At 44.7% G+C, this 21,571-nt stretch overlaps 2 protein-coding genes across 6 annotated transcripts in view; one reads left to right on the forward strand and one right to left on the reverse strand.

Moving 5' to 3' along the window:
• AOAH (acyloxyacyl hydrolase) overlaps positions 1-19,350 on the forward strand; it is a 106,086-nt gene extending 86,736 nt beyond the window's left edge. The window contains exons 18-23 of the mRNA XM_035129543.3: positions 69-127; positions 1,655-1,714; positions 2,754-2,850; positions 7,003-7,079; positions 16,896-17,194; positions 17,876-19,350. Of these exons, the coding sequence (XP_034985434.3) occupies positions 69-127; positions 1,655-1,714; positions 2,754-2,850; positions 7,003-7,079; positions 16,896-17,024 (422 nt within the window). The 3' untranslated portion in view covers positions 17,025-17,194; positions 17,876-19,350. The remainder of the gene's footprint in view (positions 1-68; positions 128-1,654; positions 1,715-2,753; positions 2,851-7,002; positions 7,080-16,895; positions 17,195-17,875) is intronic.
• Positions 18,710-21,571, reverse strand: part of ANLN (anillin, actin binding protein) — a 41,597-nt gene continuing 38,735 nt past the window's right edge. For all 5 annotated transcript variants that reach the window (XM_088653945.1, XM_088653946.1, XM_088653944.1 and 2 more), the window contains one exon: positions 18,710-21,137. In XM_088653945.1, the coding sequence (XP_088510071.1) occupies positions 21,014-21,137 (124 nt within the window). In that variant the 3' untranslated portion in view covers positions 18,710-21,013. The remainder of the gene's footprint in view (positions 21,138-21,571) is intronic.

The raw sequence follows: 21,571 nt of genomic DNA on the forward strand, positions 1-21,571 counted from the left end.
CTAATGTGTTTCCCGCAAGGGACATATGTTTTCACGTGGTCAGTTTTGAAATTATTTCTGTTTTCCAGGCCAGTTGAACAAAGATGTCACGTACGAACATTTTTACTCGTTTCTCAGCTGTCTACAGGTAAGTTGCCTCGATGTCCAATGCAATTACATCTTGGGCTGGAAAAAGCCGAGTATGAAAGGTGATGCATTCTGTTGGTTTGACATCTAGTTGTGGTGGAAGTTCGTGAGGTTCGTAAACGAACCTTCCTTTAGGAAGAGCGTAAAGCAGGGGTAGGCAACCTAAGGCCCAGGGGTAGAATGTGTCCTTTTATTTAAAATGCATCTCTGGGTTATTTGTGGGGCATAGGAATTCGTTCATTACCTTTTTTCCAAAATATAGTCCAGTCCACCACAAGGTCTGAGGGACGTGGACCAGCCCACGGCTGAAAAAGGTTGCTGACCCCTGGCGTAAAGTAATTAGGCATGTAACTATGTAGCAGGTGGCGCTGTGGGTTAAACCACAAAGCCTAGGGCTTGCCGATCAGAAGGTCGGCAGTTCAAATCTCTACGGCGGGGTGGGCTCCCGTTGCTCGGTCCCAGCTCCTGCCAACCTAGCAGTTCGAAATCTCAAAGTGCAAGTAGATAAATAGGAACTGCTACAGCGGGAAGGTAAACGGCGTTTCCATGTGCTGCTCTGGTTTGCCAGAAGCGGCTTTGTCATGCTGGCCACATGACCTGGAAGCTTTACGCCGGCTCCCTCGGCCAATAATGTGAGATGAGTGCCGCAACCCCAGAGTCGGTCACGACTGGACCTAATGGTCAGGGGTCCCTTTACCTTTACCTTATGTAGCAAGTATAGAGTGTGAGCTAATCTCTAGGCTTTTAGACAGGGCTGGCCTTATCGCAAGGTGGAACTTCGAAGAAGCAGCAAACGGAAGGAGATTTATGTCGGATTCCCCTTCAAGTCCTCATGCCTTGCTGTTTCTTTCCAAAGTGTTGCCCAGGGCAAAAGCAAGTCTGTTGGGACCAACAAGCCCCAAGGACAAATTGAATAGGTGAAGTCCTGGAGTGATGACAGGATCCAAACTTAACTGGGGGAGAAGAAGGGGGATCTCATTTCAATATTTTGTTTAGGGCACCCAAGTTCTTGTAGGCCATCCCTGAGTTTTAGTGCTCCAAACAGGTGTAAAGTTCTTCAAACATGCCAGAGATTACAGACAATTGAGTCTTCATCTATTAAGAAGACCTGTTTTCTGAATTTCAGTTGTTAATCTGAATTATCTCCTTCACTCTGTGTTTCCTGCCTGCCTAGGTCTGAAACGGCAACACTTTGTTTTAAAAAATGCATGCAGTGTTTTTGATAACATCTCCAGCCTTCCAGTTAATGGAGGTTTTGTCTCCTGCTGCCTTCATTACATATCTTTAGGTGCAAGGCAAAAACATTCCTCTTCTCCCTTTGGCTAATTAAACAATCTATGGTCTTTTAAACTATTTGTCTGTGTGGGGCTATTATTTTTGTTTGTTACTATGGTGTGTGTGTGTGTGTGTGTGTGTGTGTGTAGTAATAATAATAAACAACCCTGTGATCTTCAGAGGAAAGGTGAATAGACAGTTGTTGTTGTTATTTTACACATACAAATATTTAAATCTTTCCACATTCACACAGTCTGCTCCATGCGTTGGCTGGATGTCTGCAAATGCCACTCTTAGGAACCTGACCTCAGAGGTATGTTTAATATAAAAGTAATTTTTAAAATATATTCAGATATTCTATTTTTAAAGATGGCATTTGGACTTCTGCTGTAAGAAAGAAATAAAGTTTTAAAGGACAGGATATTTTATATCCTGTGAAGAAATCTGGACTCCTAATATCACCAAGGGCTTGTTGTTGTTCTGCTTCAATTCAAGTTGCTCAGATCGGATTCGGTTTCTTATATATTTAAACAATCTGCTTAATGTACATGGGGTTCAAATGCCACCAAAATAGCCTACCAGTTCTTGTTCTTTCCCAGAGTAACATCTCACTTAAATCTTCAAGGTTGGGCGCAAGCTAATAGACTTTTTTATGGGGCTGCCTTGCCTAAGAATGAGCATTTTTGAAAGCAGCCTGCATCAAGTGCTTCTAGCGTAATATTTTATCTGTTGTGCTAGCTTTCTACATGCAAGGGAGTCTTGGCGTGGAGGGGCTTGCAAGCTGGCACTCCCCCCCTCCACATGACGTCTGAAGCAGCTCAGTCATGAGGAGGAACTGTAGTGTGTGTTGTCTTGGACATCCGAATCAGTTACAAATGAATTGAAGAAAAAGTGGCACTTGGGGGACATTTTGCTCAAGCAGTTTTGCCTACAGCAGCTCCAAGAGGGGAATTGTCTTTCTACCGAGTGGAAATGGCTTAGGCTGGCATTGAATGCGTACTTTGGTTGTGAAGCTCTGATCCTTGGCAGGTGAATGTTGCTGTATATACTGTGCCAATATCTTAATACCATATTGGTCAAGGTTGTAAGCAAGGTCGGCTGTTTGTACAAGCAAAGAGGGGCGGCGGCTCTGTGACTTGGACGTCAAATGGCAGATTTAATTCCACAGTTGTTTTTGTGCTCAGAAGCTGAAAGCGGTGTGGCCGTACAAAGCTTGCATGTTGTTTTATTGTGCACATTTCTGTAAGGGGCTCTGAACTCTTGGCAGGCAGAGATGGGTAAGAATTCTCATAACAATAAAACAATTCACACATATATTTCTTGTGGTTCCCCCCCCCCCCGGCACCCCACAGAGAGCCTTACAGCTTTCCAGTGCCCTGAAGGAGCTGGCAAAATCTGAGAAATATGCCAATTTTGACGTTTTCTACATGGATTACCCACTGAAGGAAGGTAAGCTTTTATACAGGAGCTGAATAAAGAACCACTCGATACATTTCACTAGAAGGAAGGGGTGATGCCTACCAGTCCAAAAGACAAATTCTAATTGTTCCTTTCCCTAAGGATGCCCCTGGGTTTGGGTGCTGCAGGGGGGGGGGCGACTTGGGATAGGTGCAGTCAGTGGACCACCAATCCCTGAATGGGGCAACCTGCTGTTGCTGCACTCCATTCACTTGCCCAAGATTGATAACTACCACTACTACTACTAGGGGCCCAGGTGGTGCTGTGGGTTAAACCACAGAGTCTAGGGCTTGCTGATCAGAAGGTCGGCGGTTCGAATCCCTGCAACGGGGTGAGCTCCCGTTGCTCGGTCCCAGCTCCTGCCCACCTAGCAGTTCGAAAGCACATCAAAGTGCAAGTAGATAAATAGGGACCGCTCTGGCGGGAAGGTAAACGGCGCTTCCGTGCGCTGCTCTGGTTCGCCAGAAGCAGCTTTGTCATGCTGGCCACATGACCCGGAAGCTGTCTGCGGACAAACGCCTGCTCCCTCGGCCTATAGAGCGAGATGAGCGCCGCAACCCCAGAGTCGGACACGACTGGACCTGATGGTCAGGGGGCCCTTTACCTTTTTACTACTACTACTACTACTAAATTTGTATATATTTTACTGAATTACATTGTATACATTGCAGCAGCCTTTGGCTATAAGCAATAAACCTGATACCGATACTACTACTACTACCACCATCTGGCTGGGTTTCCCAGAGAACAAAGTGGCTGCAGAATGATGCCCTCCTGGATCTCCTGCATGCTCAGAGAGCTCCGATGTGTAAGCAGAAAAGGGAGGCAAGCAGGTCCACAGGGCTCTGGGAGGTGACAGCTGGGGGTGGACCCCAATCTCTGAGCTTTGCGAGATTCCAGGGGTTCCAGGCGCTTACCCCGGGTTTGTGTCTCCTTCGGGAACGAGGGACAGCGGAGACTGTGATGTTTTTATTTATATATAGATACGACCTGAGCCTGCGATGGAGGGGCTCACGGCACCCACACCCCAGGAGGGTCTTGCTTCTTCCACCGCCACAGCCTTGGATTCAAACAGAAATCCAACACTCTTGAGCTTGCTGCTTTGCTACTAGCGCCCATCACTGCAACTTTCAACTTGGTGGCTTCATCCTTCTAACTAACCACGAGGTGGGGGGCAAGCTCCACCCACTTGCCGCCTCCTCTTTCCTTTGTTTCCCTTAATGGCACATAACCCAGGCTATCACCAGCTAGCCTGGCTTATATTTTAACATTTGCTGGATCCAGAGGTTAGAAGGGTCTTGGATACTGACCCTTCCCCTCTCGCCTTGCTAGGGAAGTGATAGTACCACTGTATTCTGCTCTGGTCAGACCTCACCTGGAGTACTGTGTCCAGTTCTGGGCACCACAGTTCAAGAAGGATACTGACAAGCTGGAACATGTCCAGAGGAGGGCAACCAAAATGGTCAAAGGCCTGGAAACGATGCCTTATGAGGAACGGCTTAGGGAGCTGGGTATGTTTAGCCTGGAGAAGAGAAGGTTAAGGGGTGATATGATAGCCATGTTCAAATATATAAAAGGATGTCATATAGAGGAGGGAGAAAGGTTGTTTTCTGCTGCTCCAGAGAAGCGGACACGGAGCAATGGATTCAAACTTCAAGAAAGAAGATTCCACCTAAACATTAGGAAGAACTTCCTGACAGTAAGAGCTGTTCGGCAGTGGAATTTGCTACCAAGGAGTGTGGTGGAGTCTCCTTCTTTGGAGGTCTTTAAGCAGAGGCTTGACAGGCATATGTCAAGAATGCTTTGATGGTGTTTCCTGCTTGGCAGGGGGTTGGACTGGATGGCCCTTGTGGTCTCTTCCAACTCTAGGATTCTATGATTCTAGTTCCAGCAGTCATCCCCATCAGTTGCAGTAATGGTGAGAAGGCTTCCACGGGGACTACTAGAACCATTGAGGGGACCCGGGTGACTTTTTCTGCTAGCAGAAGCCCCACTGGTCTAGAGGCTGAATTCTGATCTGACTTTGGGTTAGATCTGAAAGCTCTCCCAGGGCCAGCCCAAGACATTTTGGTACCTTGAACGGATCCCAAAACGGCACCCCCCTCCCCACAAGGGAAGAAGAGGTGAGGGAACAAGGGGTGGGGGGAGAAAGATTGACATCTGCTGCCCCTGTGGAATCTGCCACCTGAGGCAGTCGCCACACCTTGTCTCATGAGTGGGCTGGCCCTGAGCTCATCATGATGCCGAAAACAAGAATTTCTCCCTCCACTGAGGAAAGGACAGTGTTGGTGGAGAATACAGATTTTGGATGCTCAGCTAGTCCAGCCAAAATCTGTAGACCTCTGGCTACATGAATGTTCATCTGGCTCTCAATCGACTCATGTGGGGATAAGCAGCAGTTTGTGGATCTTTTCTTGCTGGATCCAGGCATAAGAAGCTTCCAGACTTTGCTTCCTAAACATTCCTTTTGCTTAGTTATGCAATCGCTTATTCTTCGCTTACAATAAATTATTAAGGGATCCGTCGCTTAAATCAAAACCATTCTGAATACCCTCTTAATGTTTCATGAGAGTCATTATCTGATTGCTGATGAGCCAAATTACTTCAAAGTGCTAAATATATTGAGTCAGGTTTGGGTGGGGAAATCAATGGGGTTTACCTTTTCACATTGGCAAACAAAAGCCAGCCACAGTGCAACACAAGCTTAGGGAATGTTTGCCACAGACCCATAATCATGTTTACAATTAAAGGCTTCTGCTTACCGTAGTAGAAACATCACTTGTCAGTTCCCCATCTTGCCTGCCTCTGCTCTCTATTCGCTGACCTATTTTTCATTTTCCTTTTGCTAAAGTTAGTGCAACCCCCTTTTTGGAGTCTCAAAATATTATTAAATATTCAGCAGCTATTGCAATCTCTCCCCCCGCCCCTCCGGCTTTGGGTACGTCCTAATTTTTGGAGTTTGAGAGCTCTGGCACTGATTTCATTGTGGATTAGGCCTCACCTAGAATTTTAGACTGCTTCTTAAATCCCCCATGAAGCTTATTGGACTGAAACAGATAGTTTATTCAGAGAGCTGGAGGTGGCATGCTAGATCCGTTGGTTCCTGCTATAGAAATCCCTTCCTCTTAACATTGCTGCTCACAGACTCTTGTAGCACTTAAAAACTTGAAAAAGTGGAAAGTGAGCAAAAAAGAATGTGTGAGCACACAGTGAGCTTCTGTCATAGTTCCTTTAACCCTCTTAAACTCCCAACACTGAAAGTGCTTTTTAAAAATCTAGATCACAGAGCGGGGTCCCATATGTGTTTGTTCACATGCAAGAAATCTGATGTATTCAGGTAGGGGCATAACAGACTGAAAATGATGGTAGCTGTCAGTGTGTGAGATATTTGTATTGTTATAGATCCCCCACACAAAAAACATGGAAATTAATAAATGGTAGGATTTTGATTATTTGGAATTTGAAGGGAATATATAGGCTGCAGAGAAATTCCTGGGCTAGCCCATGCAAAATGACCTGCTAGGGCCATTAAGAAACAATATAGGCCATTGGCAATGCGAGAAAACTGTCCATTCCCCCTGCTCTGAAATGTGACCAGAGACGGGGGATTTGGAAGGCATGATGTCCCAAGAAGAGTTTGGGAGCTATGGCATGAGGCTTGGCATATCTGAACCTCATAGCAACATTTGACCGTTTGAGCCAGTCGTATGCAGTAACGAAAATGGTTCAGATCCAAGCACATATATAACCACAACCGTCCATTTTGTTTCCAGAAAGCAATGACCTTGAATTTTGATTTTCTGGAAGAGGCAACTGAAGAATAGGAGACGGAAAGTGTTCACTCAGAATTAAGTTTAGATATTTTGTACCTTTGCCTCATGTGAGCCTCATTCTTACTTGGAACTGTTATGTGTGTTCTTCTGCCAGCATTTATGCTGCTAGAGTTTACCTTGCATAAATATCTTGGAAAGGCTTAAATGCTGCCTAGAAGGAAAGGGGATTGGCTCTGACAATGTTTCATAAATCATCATAATCTTCCTGTGCACAACTCATCTGCTAAAAATACTGCCTGTGATGCTGGGTGAAGTGGATGTGGCGCTTATACGTGCCGTGCATAATTTGCTGTGATTATCTCATTTACAGTTGCTGAGATGTGGCAGAAGTCTGGAGGAGAGGCATGGCAGCTAATAGAACCTGTGGATGGATTTCATCCTAACCAGGTAAGTAGCAGAGAAGGGCAGTGGGTAGGAATAGGAGGCAAAGGGCACAATAATGAGAAATGTGGGTTCTCAAGGGAATGGGGCTACTCAAGGGCAGTCTGGAGGTACCACAACCTCTTTCTGTCTTCAGACAAAGAAACTCTTATTTGGCTTCTCCCACATTCTGTCCCGAGTTCCTGGGTTGTCTGCATCAAGCCCATCTTTCAACATCACCTTTACACTGAAGATAATGCCTCTCTACCCCAGCATTTGACATTGCACATTAGAACCCATTTGACTATTTTTTTTAATGGATTTCTGTCAGGATGCTGTCAGCGGCTCTCAGCTGGTTGCCCAGGAAAGTATAAAGACAAGGAAAAGTTTCATACCATCCTTTTTTTTTATTTCAGTCTTTATAGAGAGAGGCTATAGAACCCAGCTTCTTGGATAATGGCGTTATCCTGAGTGAATCTCCACCCCACCCCATGTCTCTCCCACTTCCTCATTCATCATTCTCATCACCTCCTCTACGGGTGCCGCTAAGTGTCCTCTGCCTTTGAGCTCTTTGCTCTCCTACTTTCAAGGCTCGCCGGGTTCTGGGAGATGGAGGGTCTGGAATGCTTTCTAGTGATAACGTGTCCACCGGCTGCTGCTCCGGTTCTGCCTGCTCCTCCTCTTCCATTAATTCCCAACTTTCCCCCTCATCTGCCTCTGAGCTGCAACCTCCCTCAAACCCCTGTTGCAAATCTTTACTGTCTTCCTCTTCCCTGGAAGGGTCCAGATGGGGAGGTGGTCTCCACCATTCCTCCTCTGCCCAGTCCCTGACAATTTTGATACTGTATTTTTTAATTGTCACAACCCTGCCCAGACCTTATGGATGGGTGAGAATCCTAGGTGATTATGATGACAATAACGTAACCTCTTGTCAGGGACTGGCTGGATGACCCGGGGGGGGGGGAGCACCAGCCGGCAAACCTCCTCGGGAAGCCTCAGAGCCAGGGGGCACTGAAGACAGAGCAGGGGTGCCAACTTGAATAAAATATTGGGGGGGCAGGTAAGCCTCACCCTGCATGATCACACAACATGACACACGGACAACATTTGAATGGCAATGCTCATCAACTTTTTTGGGGGAATCCTATGAGGCATAGGATGGTTGTCTGCTGAAAAAGCAACAGGTGTGAGCGAGAGGGAAGACCCAAGAGCAGAAAGCAGTTCAGACTCCGCACATGAAGCTTCCCAGGAGCTCGCCTGTCCTACTGTTAGGCTCCCACCCTCCCTTATCTCCAAGGACACAAAGAGCTATGCATGTGGCAGAACAATGAGCAAGGGCTCCCTCCCACCATAGTTTCTGCCTATGTGGGCAACCTCTGGAAGAGGAGGGGATTTAGCAGAAAGTAGGAAGCAGGAACTTCCGGGCAAGTGTGCTATGGAAGCTGGTCCGGCCTTGAGGCTCCTCTGCATTGTCTGCTGTTTTCTTGAATAAAGAATGTCTCTGCATTAGCGTGCTGACCTGCATCTGAACTAGCCCTGACACCTCTGTGCCCCATCATCCATTTTTGCATTTTAAATTTCCTGCCTGTTATTTCTGCTCAGATGTTTCACACTGCCTCCAGCTCGCTACGTCCAAGGCTGGTGCTCTTCTCATTCCCAGCAAGCCTCTTCAGTATTCATTTATAACATTGCCATTCACCGTATTAAACAAGCACGCAACCTTGGCTTTATATTTGACCCCCTTTCTCATCTGCTTCCTATATTCAATCTGTCACCAAGTCAGGTTGCTTCTCCTCTTACAGGATTGCGAACACATAATCCTCCCTCTCTTGATGCAAAATCTTAGTCAACGTTCTGATCACCGCCTGCCTTAATGACTTCTCCTCTCTGGCCTTTCTTTACTGCATCTCAGCCCCCTCATCTCTCCCTGGAACTTTGCTGCCTTAACCTCCCTTCCTTAACCTCCTGCATTGGCTCCTTGCCTCTGCCAGATTCAGTACAAAACCTGCGTTGTTACCTGCTAGGCCCTCCCTGACCTTGCCCTCATTCATTTCTCTGTTCTTGTACTCCAATAGACTGCTGCTCCTCTAGCTCTTCTGCCACCCTCAGTGATCGGGAGGGATTATATCCAGTTAGTGTCCCTCTGCTCTTTTTATCCAGGGGAATCTTAACAGTAGAGGGACAGAAATCAAGGCAATATTTGAGGATACTCTTTTCTCCTTCACCCCACCAAAACTGCTCCAGAAGGTTAGCAGGCTTCTGGAATAGTATGGGAAATGGGTGATCTCGGTTTTCGTTCTGCTGACTTCGTTCTGCAAGTTCATAGTCTTCCGTCAGCAAAGGGACATTAATTGGATTTGACCTAAGTTTTCCTGCTCCCTCAGTCACTTCCACCCTTTTCGCTGCTTAAACCTTGTGCTCTCTCCTAGAACACCTTCACAATGCCACCTCTTACATTGTCCAACCCCCCCCCTCGAAAACCCCTTTCCACGAAACATTTGGCACATTAGCCCTCCTTCCCTACTGAGGCCTCAGCATATTTGTAAATACACTGAACACAGATACCTTTCCTTGGTGGGTTTTGTCTCATCTGCATGTTGTTATTGTTTAGTTGTTTAGTCGTGTCCGACTCTTCGTGACCCCATGGACCAGAGCACGCCAGGCACTCCCGTCTTCCACTGCCTCCCGCAGTTTGCTCAGACTCATGTTGGTAGCTTCGAGAACACTGTCCAACCATCTCGTCCTCTGTCGTCCCCTTCTCCTTGTGCCCTCCATCTTTCCCAGCATCAGGGTCTTTCCCATGGAGTCTTCTCTTCTCATGAGGTGGCCAAAATATTGCAGCCTCACCTTCAGGATCTGTCCTTCCAGGGAGCACTCAGGGCTGATTTCCTTCAGAATGGATAGGTTTGATCTTCTTGCAGTCCATGGGACTCTCAAAAGTCTCCTCCAGCACCACAATTCAAAAGCATCAATTCTTCGGCGATCAGCCTTCTTTACGGTCCAGCTCTCACTTCCATACATCACTACTGGGGAAACCATAGCTTTAACTATATGGATCTTTGTCGGCAAGGTGATGTCTCTGCTTTTTAAGATGCTGTCTAGGTTTGTCATTGCTTTTCTCCGAAAAAGCAGCCGTCTTTTAATTTCGTGACTGCTGTCACCATCTGCAGTGATCAAGGAGCCCAAGAAATTAAAATCTCTCACTGCCTCCATTTCTTCCCCTTCTATTTTCCAGGAGGTGATGGGACCAGTGGCCATGATCTTGGTGTTTTTTTTGATGTTGAGCTTCAGACCATATTTTGTGCTCTCCTCTTTCACCCTCATTAAAAGTTCTTTAATTCCTCCTCACTTTCTGCCATCAAGGTTGTGTCATCTGCATATCTGAGGTTGTTGATATTTCTTCCAGCAATCTTAATTCCGGCTTGGGATTTATCTAGTCCAGCCTTTCGCATGATGAATTCTGCATAGAAGTTAAATAAGCAGGGAGACAATATACAACCGTGTTCCTATTCAGTACAGATAGTTAATACCACTTTAATTGTCATACCCCTCAAAATAATACTGAAAGAATGCTGGATATATTTTTTTAAAAAAAATCTTAGTAATAACTATTAAACTAATAGAAGTCTGTTTAATAAATATACCGTAAGCCTGTTACAAGCATGCTCTGCTGGGGATTCAGGCAATTAAGTGTTCATCCAATGCCTTTAATAAGATTATATTTTAAAAGTTATGTGGAAAGACACGGGCTACAATTTGGAAATTCTTTCAGCATTTCTCCCATATTTACTTAGTGGTGTGGGAGCCACTTCCCTGTGTGATCTTCCCTCAAGTGTTCAAATTCAGGAACACTGTGCAGATGGAGTTCGTTGCATGGTTCCTTTCCCACTTATTTGAGGCCTGCGTTCTTCGCCAACTAACAGTTGGATAAAGAATAAGTAAATATCAGCAAAATATTCAGTCATCTATCTCCTTTATCTTGGCTGCAACAATTTCTCTGTCTCTCTCCTTTTCCTTTAGTACAGGGGTGTCAAACTCAAATTCACCGGGGGCCGCATCAGCAGTTTGGTCACCCTCAAAGGGCCGGTTGTATCTGTAGGACTATGTGTCCACTCTTTATTATCATAAATTATTGTCACTGCATTCAATTATTACTGTTTTTTGTAATAATGTAAGTAATAACTAGCTCTGAAAGCAGAAACATAGTCAGAATAATGGCAAGTAGATATTCAAATGTACAATTATTGTACAATTTATTGAAAAATGATTTTTGGTAACTGCACTGGGTGGTGGAGGCTCGCTAGGGTTTCATGCAGGACCTTTGCAGAGCTACTAGTACCTGGAGATGCTGGGGTCCTTCTGCATGCAGGACAGATGTTCTGCCAGTGAGCCACCACCCTTCACCAAAGGGACTGGCTGAGGCTGACTCACTGGAGCTGCTCTCCTGGTTCCAGGGTTTAAGGGCCAGAAGTATAAAGCAGCATCCTATGTTTCTGAGGAGAGGGAGAGGGAGAGGGAGAGAGGGAGGAAGGGAGGAAGGAAGGAAGGAAGGAAGAAAAGAGGGAGTGGGAGGGAGAGAGGAAGGAAGGAAAGAGGGGAGAGAAAGAAGAGTAGGAAATAAGGAAGGGAATAAAGAAGGAAAGAAAAAGAAAGAGGGAGAGAAGACGGAAAGGGAGAAAGAAGGAAGGAAGTAGAGGGAAAGAAAGAATAAGAATGAGGGATTGGAAGAAAGATGGGAAGGAAGGAAGGAAGGAAGGAAGGAAGGAAGGAAGGAAGGAAGGAAGGAAGGAAGGAAGGAAGAAAAGAGGGAGCAGGAGGGAGAGAGGAAGGAAAGAGGTGAGAGAAAGAAGAGTAGGAAAGAAGGAATAAAGAAGGAAATAAAAAGAAAGAGGGAGAGAAGACAGAGATAAAGAAGGAAGGAAGGAGAGGGAAAGAAAGAATAAGAACGAGAGAGAGGAAGAAAGAAAGGGAAGGGGGGGTCGCTGCCTTGATTCAGCGCCAGAAAAGAGCGCGAAGGGACCCAGGGGCAAAAAGCATTTCCCGTGCAGCGTGAGGCAGTGGGTGTCCGTTTTAGGAGAAGTGCGTAAAGCCTCAGAGTTGCACATTCGTGAGGCTGAGCCGCTGCTGAGCTCACGTTCATGAGGCTGAGCCGCAGCAGGAGGAGGAGGAGGTGAGGCAAGAGGAGGAGGCGGCTTGCCGGGTCGGTGCCCGGCAGTGCCGTGCGGAGAGTCCCGAGCCTCTGGGACGCAGCAGTGCTCTGTAGCACTTTGAATCCTCCTCCTCCTCCACTGCTGCTGGGTGCTTTGTCTGTGCTTCAGCAGCAGCAGCAGCAGCAGCCATTTCCAGGCGCCGAGCTGTGGCAGGAGGAGGAGGATTCAAAGTGCTACAGAGCACTGCTGCGTCGCAGAGGCTCGGGACTCTCCGTGCGGCGCTGCCGGGCGCTGACCCGGCAAGCTGCCTCCTCCTTCTCCTGCTGTGGCTCAGGGCGCTCCACACAGCGCTGCTCTGGCCGCCTTTCTAAACCCCCCCCCCCGGCCCCAGCTGTTTGTCGGCGCTTTGTCGGCGCAGCGCTTCAGCAGCAAGGTCCCACTGCTGGGTCCCGCTGGCTGGGGCGCTCAGCGGGCCACATGACAAGGTCTGGCGGGCCGGATTTGGCCCCCGGGCCTTGTGTTTGACACCCGTGCTTTAGTATGAAGGAACCCATTGTTTCAATTTGTATATGACTATAAACACCCCAATCGATGGCCCTGGGAAATAATTAATTCAATTCAAACCTGCCAATGGCAGGAGAGAGCTGGAGAATCTTTATGGCTTGTGAAGAGGACCCCCCCCCCCCCGGAACCCAAAGAGGACATCTGTGAGGGCGGAGAAATCCCCCCAAATGGCCGGAGACTCAGTGGGGCTTTGTTTACGCTGCTCAGCCTCCTCTCCTAACAGCTAATGTGTGGGGTGGCGCAGCAGCAGCCTGTTTCTCCAGTGCTTCAGTTTTACTTGTGGATATTTTGTGGATATTGTGGACCCAGGTGGCGCTGTGGTCAAACCACTGAGCCTAGGGGCTTGCTGATCAGAAGGTCGGCGGTTCGAATCCCTGTGACGGGGTGAGCTCCCGTTGCTTGGTCCCAGCTCCTGCCTACCTACCGTAGCAGTTCGAAAGCACGTCAAAATGCAAGTAGATAAATAGGAACCGCTCCGGCGGGAAGGTAAACGGCGTTTCCATGTGCTGCTCTGGTTTGCCAGAAGCGGCTTTGTCATGCTGGCCACATGACCTGGAAGCTGTACACCGGCTCCCTCGGCCAATAATGCGAGATGAGCGCGCAACCCCAGAGTCGGTCACGACTGGACCTAATGGTCAGGGGTCCCTTTACCTTTATTGTGGGATGCAGTACCTTTGGTATGGATTGAAGGGAGAGCAGCAGAGAGGGCGTTTAGAGAGTGCTCCCCACTTTACGCGATTTCACTTGCTCATGCAGGGACCCGGAATGCCTCCCCCCCCCAATGAAAGTAACGCCTGTATACACATAAAGCTAGCAGTTTTATGTGACTGCACACAATGTATATGCAATTGGAACAATATATGATTGGCTATTATTGCTATTGGGAGGAGGGAGAAAGCTGGGCCTGCATATGTGGTTCCTGTACATGACATGAGGTTCCACTTTAGGCAAGCAGCTCCATCTCTGCTCACAGTCAGTGTGAAAAGGTTGTCTGCGTCAGAATAAATAAATGGCTTGTGCACTGAAGCCATTTAAAGTCGAGTGAAATTTTCAGAACCACTTGGCTTCTAGGAGAAAATAAACCTGCTGTTTAGTAAATTATGCCTAGAAATCCCATTCTTAATACTGTCCTTTGATAGATTGCTTTTAGATATGGGACAGATTTGCAAAATTGTACAGCCTCCCCCCCCCCCCGCCCACCTGTTGGGCTTGTTGTTGTTTTACAAAATTAATATTTCCCTTTTTTAAATAGCCTCATCCTTTTCTTCCTTAACCCTCAAATTTAAGCTACGGGGAGGCTTCAAGGGCAATGCTGGCTTGATTGCTAACATAGCCATGCATTTCAACGCAACCGAATAAAGCAAAATTGTTATATGCTTCAGAAAGCTCTTAGGCAATACACCCGGCTCAAGCGGACCAGTCTGAGTTTATTCTGAGAATGATAATCACTTTGTAAGGATAGGAGAACACAGCTGGAGGGCCACTGGACCCTTTCCTTCCAAATGACAAAGTGTATTTGTCAGAAAACCCCGACGCTGGAAAAATTCATGCGGTGATTTACATATTTTAAAAGACTGAGCTGAAAAGAAGCACTTACCTAACTCTGTGAACCTGGAAAAGCATTTAATTAGTCATATAGGCAGCTCTATGGTAGGGGGGAAATAAGCTAGCAGCATTTCAGCTTAATTTGGGAAGAGAAAGTAAGAATTATGTAGAGGGTGAAGTTTCTGTTAGCACATTTTAAAAGAAAATAGTGCTGTGAATTTCAGTGGTCCTTCTTTTGTTAACTGTCTGTTCACTGAGCACCTCATGTTGCCACATCAAGAGTTTATACCATGGGTAGGCAAACTAAGGCCCGGGGGTCGGATCCAGCCCAACCGCCTTCTAAATCCTGCCCACAGACGGTCCGGGAATCAGCGTGTTTTTACATGAGTAGAATGTGTCCTTTTATTTAAAATGCATCACTGGGTTATTTGTGGGGCATAGGAATTTGTTCATCCCCCCCCAAAAAAAATATAGTCCAGCCCCCCACAAGGTCCGAGGGACAGTGGACCGGCCCCCTGCTGAAAACGTTTGCTGACCCCTGGTTTATACAGTTGCTTGAGGGAAATCAGCTTCATGAAAGCATCTCCTTTATACTTTGATCCACCCAAATTGCTACATTTGTTGAGAAGCCAAGGTTAACCAAATTAACGGAAATTGGTCTCTTTCCCTATTCATAGAGTACAATCCTTTATGTCAGGCATCCCCAGACTTCGGCCCTCCCAGATGTTTTGGACTACAATTCCCATCATCCCTGACCACTGGTCCTGTTAGCTAGGGATCATGTGAGTTGTAGGCCAAAACATCTGGAGGGCCGCAGTTTGGGGATGCCTGCTTTATGTGTTTAGTAATAGATAAGTTCCTTTGGACTTACTCTCTGGTAAACATGTTTGGAATTGCATTCTTTAGAGGTATATGGTGAGGCTAAATCTGTTAAGGCAAACATTTGTGATGTATATTTTTCAAATACAGCATTTACCAATGGTGGAAGAGAATGAAATGCCATATGGTCCATTTAATGTGACTTTTCCACCTACACAGGGGAGAATGCATCCGTGAGATAAAATTATATTGTCCTATTACACAATAATTGATTTTGCCTGTGATTACACTTGCTTAATAGTTACTTATAGTTCCCAAACAAATGCACCTGTGACAAAATTAGCACTCTTCAAAGAAAAGATGCGCATATGTTGGTTTTGCCTCCTGCCACAAAAATCTCCTGGGGTTTAAGATGTGGAATCTGTTTAGGATCACTAAAAACTATGTGTTAAAGGTGCATTGTATAGTTTCCGTGTGTCTTCGATGTAGGCTGGCTTTCCTATTAATTTTAGTCACATAGCCATTGAAATCCCAGCAAAATTCTGAGATGAAAGTAGATCAACCTTAATATAGCAAAAATGAAAGGTTAAAATTGTGGGTCCAATGCATCAGGTAAAAACATTATTAACTAGATAGGAGAGTCTGTTGTAAAAGGCATGCTAGGCAGGGACTAATTTTCTTTTCAAACCAATTTTGCACTCCGAATGCACTGAAAACTTGGTTTGCATCGTTCCTGTATTAGCCAAACAAATCTCAGGAAACAGGCATTTGGTAAACATGAGATTCACTGAGCAATGTGCAGCCCATAATGTGCAGCGATCGGAGGTTGCCTCGCAAGACGGTTTTCTATGGCCGCCGCTTCGTCTTGCGAAGCGTGGCCATAGAAAAACAAACCTCCGACTGCAAAGTCCAGCGTGCAGCGAAAAATTGCCAGGGCTTTTTGCCGCCTGCCTTCCCCTTGGCTTGGGGAAGGCAGGCGGCAAAACACCCCCACACCGCCGCACTTCGGCTCCGGGGTTCAGAGCCGCTTGTCCCTCCCCCTGCCCGACAGATCTGGCATTTGCCTCTGTCATGCGGGGGGAGGGAGTAGGGGAGCATCGGACCGGTTCTCCGCTTGTCCCCCCCCCGCCCGACAGATCCAGCATTTGCCTCTGTCGGGCGGGGGGAGGGAGTAGTGGAGCATCGGACCGTGCCGGGGGAGGCAGGCAAGAGGCAGCGGCGGGGGAAGACCTTCCCCCACCGCCGCTTACTCACCGCGAAAAGCCGGCATGGGGCTTGGCAGCGGTAGGGGAAAGGCACAGGATCGTTCCTTCGCCTTTCCCCCACCCGGCCCGACAGAGCCGGATCCAACGAAGCTTCTGAAGCTTCGTCCGATCCGGCTCTGTCGTTGGCAGCAGCGGCGCTTGCTCTCTTGGCTCGGGAAAGCGCCTGCCTTCCTTCCCCAAGCCAAGAGAACAAGCGCCGCTGCCGCCACCAATTCCCCCGGAGCCCATAGGAACGCATTAATTGACTTTTAATGCATTCCTATGGGAAACGGTGCCTCGCTAGACGAAATTTTCGTAGGATGAATTGAGTCCTGGAACGAATTAATTTGTCTAGCGAGGCACCACTGTATTAAATTTCATGGCCGTGTTAGTGGTGCCAAGTTTTGTTTTTACTGGCCACATTTTTGTGCCACAACTAGCAGCTTAAATGTGCCCAAATATAGCACATGAAGATCTTCCTTGCAAGGAACAAAAGTGATGTCCCTTTGTCTTGTTTCCAGGTTGCTTCTGCCCTTGGAGCAAGAATCATCTGGAAGAAGATACTTCGTGAATGGCCTCATGTTCTTGGGAAAGAAAACCCATCCAAGGATGAGATTATAGCAGTGTTCAAAGATCAAGGAGGCCACTGATTTCAGCATGCTAAATACATTGGCGTTTCACCATTCAGAATAAAGAACACCTTTCCCAACAAAGCAAGCCAACCTCTGGGGTATTGGAACATAAAAGGCTGATGGGTGCAAATAGTTCCTTATCAACTATCTGGCAGCCGAATGGAAAGCTGAATGCGACGAAACCAGTGGTAAAATTTACTTATATATATATGTGTGTGTGGAATCTCATAGGAGACTGCTTGCTTTTAGGCAAGGGTTTTCACCCATTTGTCCCATCAATCTACCAAGCCTCTTCAGGTCAATTTGTTTCTGATACACATTAAATCTAATTGGAATTCCATATTTATGGTGTATTTTATATCCAAAATTTCTGCTAGATAACTGATTTTTTTTTATTCTTCATTTGAATAAAGCATCTGGATGGGTCACTAAAATGAATATTTGCCCTTCTTTTATTTTCTCTGAACTCATATCACATAGAACTGCTTCTTAAAGGACCCTCAATGTAAAGCTCTACTCATTAAGTTTCTTTGGCTAAATTTCCTTTGATGTTAACCATTTTTTAAAAATACTACTGCTGAACCATTGTCAAAGTTCAAATAGTATTTTAAGATAATTTGCTGGCTTTTCTTTTCTCTCCATTTGAGAATACCTCTAAATTTGTAATTGCTTTGGGTACTTCTAGTTTTATCTTTATTTGCTTGCTGAAATGCTTCTTTGTATAAACTCCTTCCTTTGCTTACTGTTTAATTTACAGTCTTTCCATATTCACAGTGAATATATATGATTTCCATATTCCCCTAATTTTCATTTAAAAGCTCAAGTATACTATTAAGTTTCATATCCAATTTCTGGTCTGTATTCTCCAGCTACTCCTCTAATTTCCCATCCTGATCTTCAACTTCATCCTTAATTAATTCTACATTAACTGAAGGTAAAATCCCAGTCACGGAATGAAACAATATTAATACTTCCAAAACCAGGTAAAGAGCTCTCTTTACTCATATTTTATCTTCCTGTATCATCCTGTATCATTGCTGAACTGCAACTATGTTTTTTGCAATGATGTTAGGTTTAAGCTTTGATCATGTGGTGCAAAAATGGTTAAATAAGGATTTCTTAAAACAAGAACAGTGTGTAATATCTGGAGAATGGTAAATGCTAAAGATTATGTAAATTGGAAAAGGCTGGTTTCAACCACTATTTATATAGATTTGGAAAGCTTTTAACAAAATGGAATGACTTATTTCATTCATGTTTTACGGACATTTGGGTTTGGAGGTAAATGTAAAGATTTGATCTAGTTAATTCTAATATTCAGCTATCCATTTTTAGTGAATGAGGAGTACCCCTTGCATTTCATTTAGAGAAGTAGCAGATAAGGACACCTGCTTTAGCCTTATCTTTTTAATTTATAAGCAAGAAAAATCTAATCTTATATAAAATGCCCAAAGGAGGTACTAGGAACAAAAAGATGTCTTGGGTGAGACAGGGAAAGAACTGGCTGGTCGAAAGTCTATTTCGCGTTTCTTTTAATCAGGGCTGATTAAAAACTCCCAATATGCTGGGTTATGTCCATCCAACTGGGAAACTTAATTTCTTCCTTTCCAATCCATGAGACCTTAAACTTTGTTCATAAGATTAGTACAACAGATTAAGTAAACTATGTAAGTATAAATACATTGAATAACAGGCAGAAGGAATCATGAGCAGTTAGCTTTATTTTAGAAATAAAGTATAAATGCATAACAAAATATCCTTAAAATTCATGGGGATAAAGATTATCATGTATATTATATGGCATAGCAGATGCCTGCAAAGGTTTTACAGTTTAGTGGTATTTCATGAAGTTTTGGAATAGGGATTATTTATGAAAGACTTGTGGATAAATTTCCTAATCAATTCCTTATTGAAATAACAGTCAATTTTTAAAAAGTAATTCCATCATACTCAGGATTTTATGCATATTCAAATTGGAGTTAATTCAAACATGTTGTCACTTTCCCCTTTGAATTGCTTGTAAGATTCATCAGCCTCTGTTTGAGCATGTATACATATATAAAGTTAAATCAGTCGGAAGCAAGTTCCATTATTGTCATGTTAAAGGTCTTAATCAAATGCTATTTGCCTCACATGCAGCTGGCTGGGGTTTTTTTAATGAATGCAGTGCTATTTATTGTAGCTGAAATAATTTGCCAAATTAATTTGCTTTTTTCTGAATTGACCAGGAAGTGATTTGCCACTTCATCATCCTGTTTTCCAATAATGTTCTCAGCTAGAATCTTGCTGCTTTTCCAAGGCTATAACATTATTGGGGAAGACCAAGCTGCCGTCCCCAGAATATTTGGCCCCCTCTTCTTCCCAAGCTCTGGTCAGTATTTTTAGTGAGGTGAGGCTTGCTGCAAATGTGTCACTTATAACATACACAATCTCATCCGATACTGTAAACTAAGCAGATCTCAGTTAGCAAACACCACTTCCTTTCTGATATATTTTTTATTTTACTCTTGTAGCAATTTACTTCGTTTCTTCTTTCACACAGTTTATTTGCAACACATTCTACTTACTCTACTTTTTCGTGTACTCTCACAAATTTATAACTGTTCTTCCTTATATAACAAATTGCTTATTAACTTGTCCTACAAGTTTAACCAGCATAAATCAGCACTGGGTTCCTATGAAGTGCATTCACAAAACCCATCTGAGTGCAACACTACAGTCAGAATAGTCATATTGGGCATCATTTTGAGAAAGGCTTATTAGTCTAGATTTTCAGTTCCATGCTCTGGAACCAAACCCACATTTTTTTCAGCATTGTAAGACAGCCCTCATTGGCAGGCACTCCCTTTTGATACATTTAAGGTTTGTTTTTTTATGGGGGAAGAGTTCTTACTTGTTCAAAAACATCAGAAAAGCAGGTATTTAAAGTGATAATACAAAATATGCTGTAGAGGGGGAAAATGTTAGTGTTCAACTTAAAGCCATAGCAGTTTTAGACGAAGTACCCCATTGCTGCTATCTAAAAATGCATGCAGCAGTCATATAACATTGTGACACCCAGTGGAAAGCATTTGTGAACACTGTGCATTTGCTATTTAAGTGAGCAGCCTTAACATTGTGCTCATCAGCTGAAGTTGGATTCTCAGAAATATTACTTTGCGTATTGCAACTCTACAGCAGCTAAATGAAATTCATCTTACTCTCCTAGTGCTCAGATCAGTGAAAGTTTTAAATTCATTCAAACTAGGAAATGCATGAAAATGGCTTGATATATAAGAGTAAAATAAAGGTTTGTTTTTTAAAGCAGCTTCAAGAAAACTAAATACATGTTTTCTAAGAAAATGTGCAATGTACTTCATAACTGATCAGACCTGTAAACCATATGTGCACAACCATGCACCATTTTATTTCTTTTTAACCTCATTATTTCTATTTGGTTCTATGACTATTCTATGGTGTTCTCGAGACAGACACTTTTTGCAAGTGCCAAGTATTCTGAACATTAAACACAATGGGGTATTTTCCTTTTTAACTTCCTAATTAGGTTGAAAACACCTTTATAAATAAATCATTGAAGTTCCTGCTTCAGCTCCCCACTAAAGCTAAACAACTTTTGAGGCATCATTCTTAGGAGAAACATGCACACTGATAAAAGCTCTAAGTTTTTTTTCCTCCTGTGCTGATTTTTTCCAGTTCTTGAAATAAACTGAGCCCTGATCAATTAAAATAAACTGGTACTTTAATTGTGTACTGCACTACAGATTTCAAGAAATATTATATATAAAAATATTTAGCACAGCCAAATAGAGCTTAAAAACACAGCTACTACCATACTCCAATCCTAGAAGAGTTAGAACTCTGAATGCACCAAGGAGCCTAATATAACACCACCTCTCCTTCCAGATTTTAAAGCATGAAGAATCCCAAGGGATCTCGTATAAAAAGTCTACATTAAGAGCACAGCATGTGGCTTGAAGCAAGCTCCTGTGAGAAATCTTCCCCGCAGCTCAAGGTTTCCCAATTGGCACATAGCAAGCATCAGGCTGCCACATGCGAAGGTCAATAAGAACTTGGTTGAGTTTTTGCATCCACAGATTACGCTCTTCCTTAGTATCAGCCGATAACCAGTTCCTTAAAAAAAATGAAATGAAAGATTAAGCATTAATACTGACCTACAGGCCTTTCTCATACAAGGATAAAGTGGAACAGTTTCATTACCAAACACATTATTCTCTACCAGTACCTTACAGGTAAAGGGACCGACTGGGGTTGCGGCATTCATCTCGCATTATTGGCCGAGGGAGCCGGCATGCAGCTTCCAGGTCATGTGGCCAGCATGACAAAGCCACTTCTGGCGAACCAGAGCAACGCCCGGAAATGCCGTTTACCTTCCCGCCGGAGCGGATCCCTATTTATCTACTTGCACTTTGACTTGCTTTCAAACTGCTAGGTTGGCAGGAGCTGGGACCGAGCAACAGGAGCTCACCCTGTCGCAGGGATTTGAACCGCCGACCTTCTGATCAGCAAGCCCTAGGCTCTGTGGTTTAACCCACAGCGCCACCTGC

Source organism: Zootoca vivipara, chromosome 11, assembly GCF_965207765.1.
Source record: "Zootoca vivipara chromosome 11, rZooViv2.hap1.1, whole genome shotgun sequence".
Classification (NCBI taxonomy): Eukaryota; Metazoa; Chordata; class Lepidosauria; order Squamata; family Lacertidae; genus Zootoca; species Zootoca vivipara.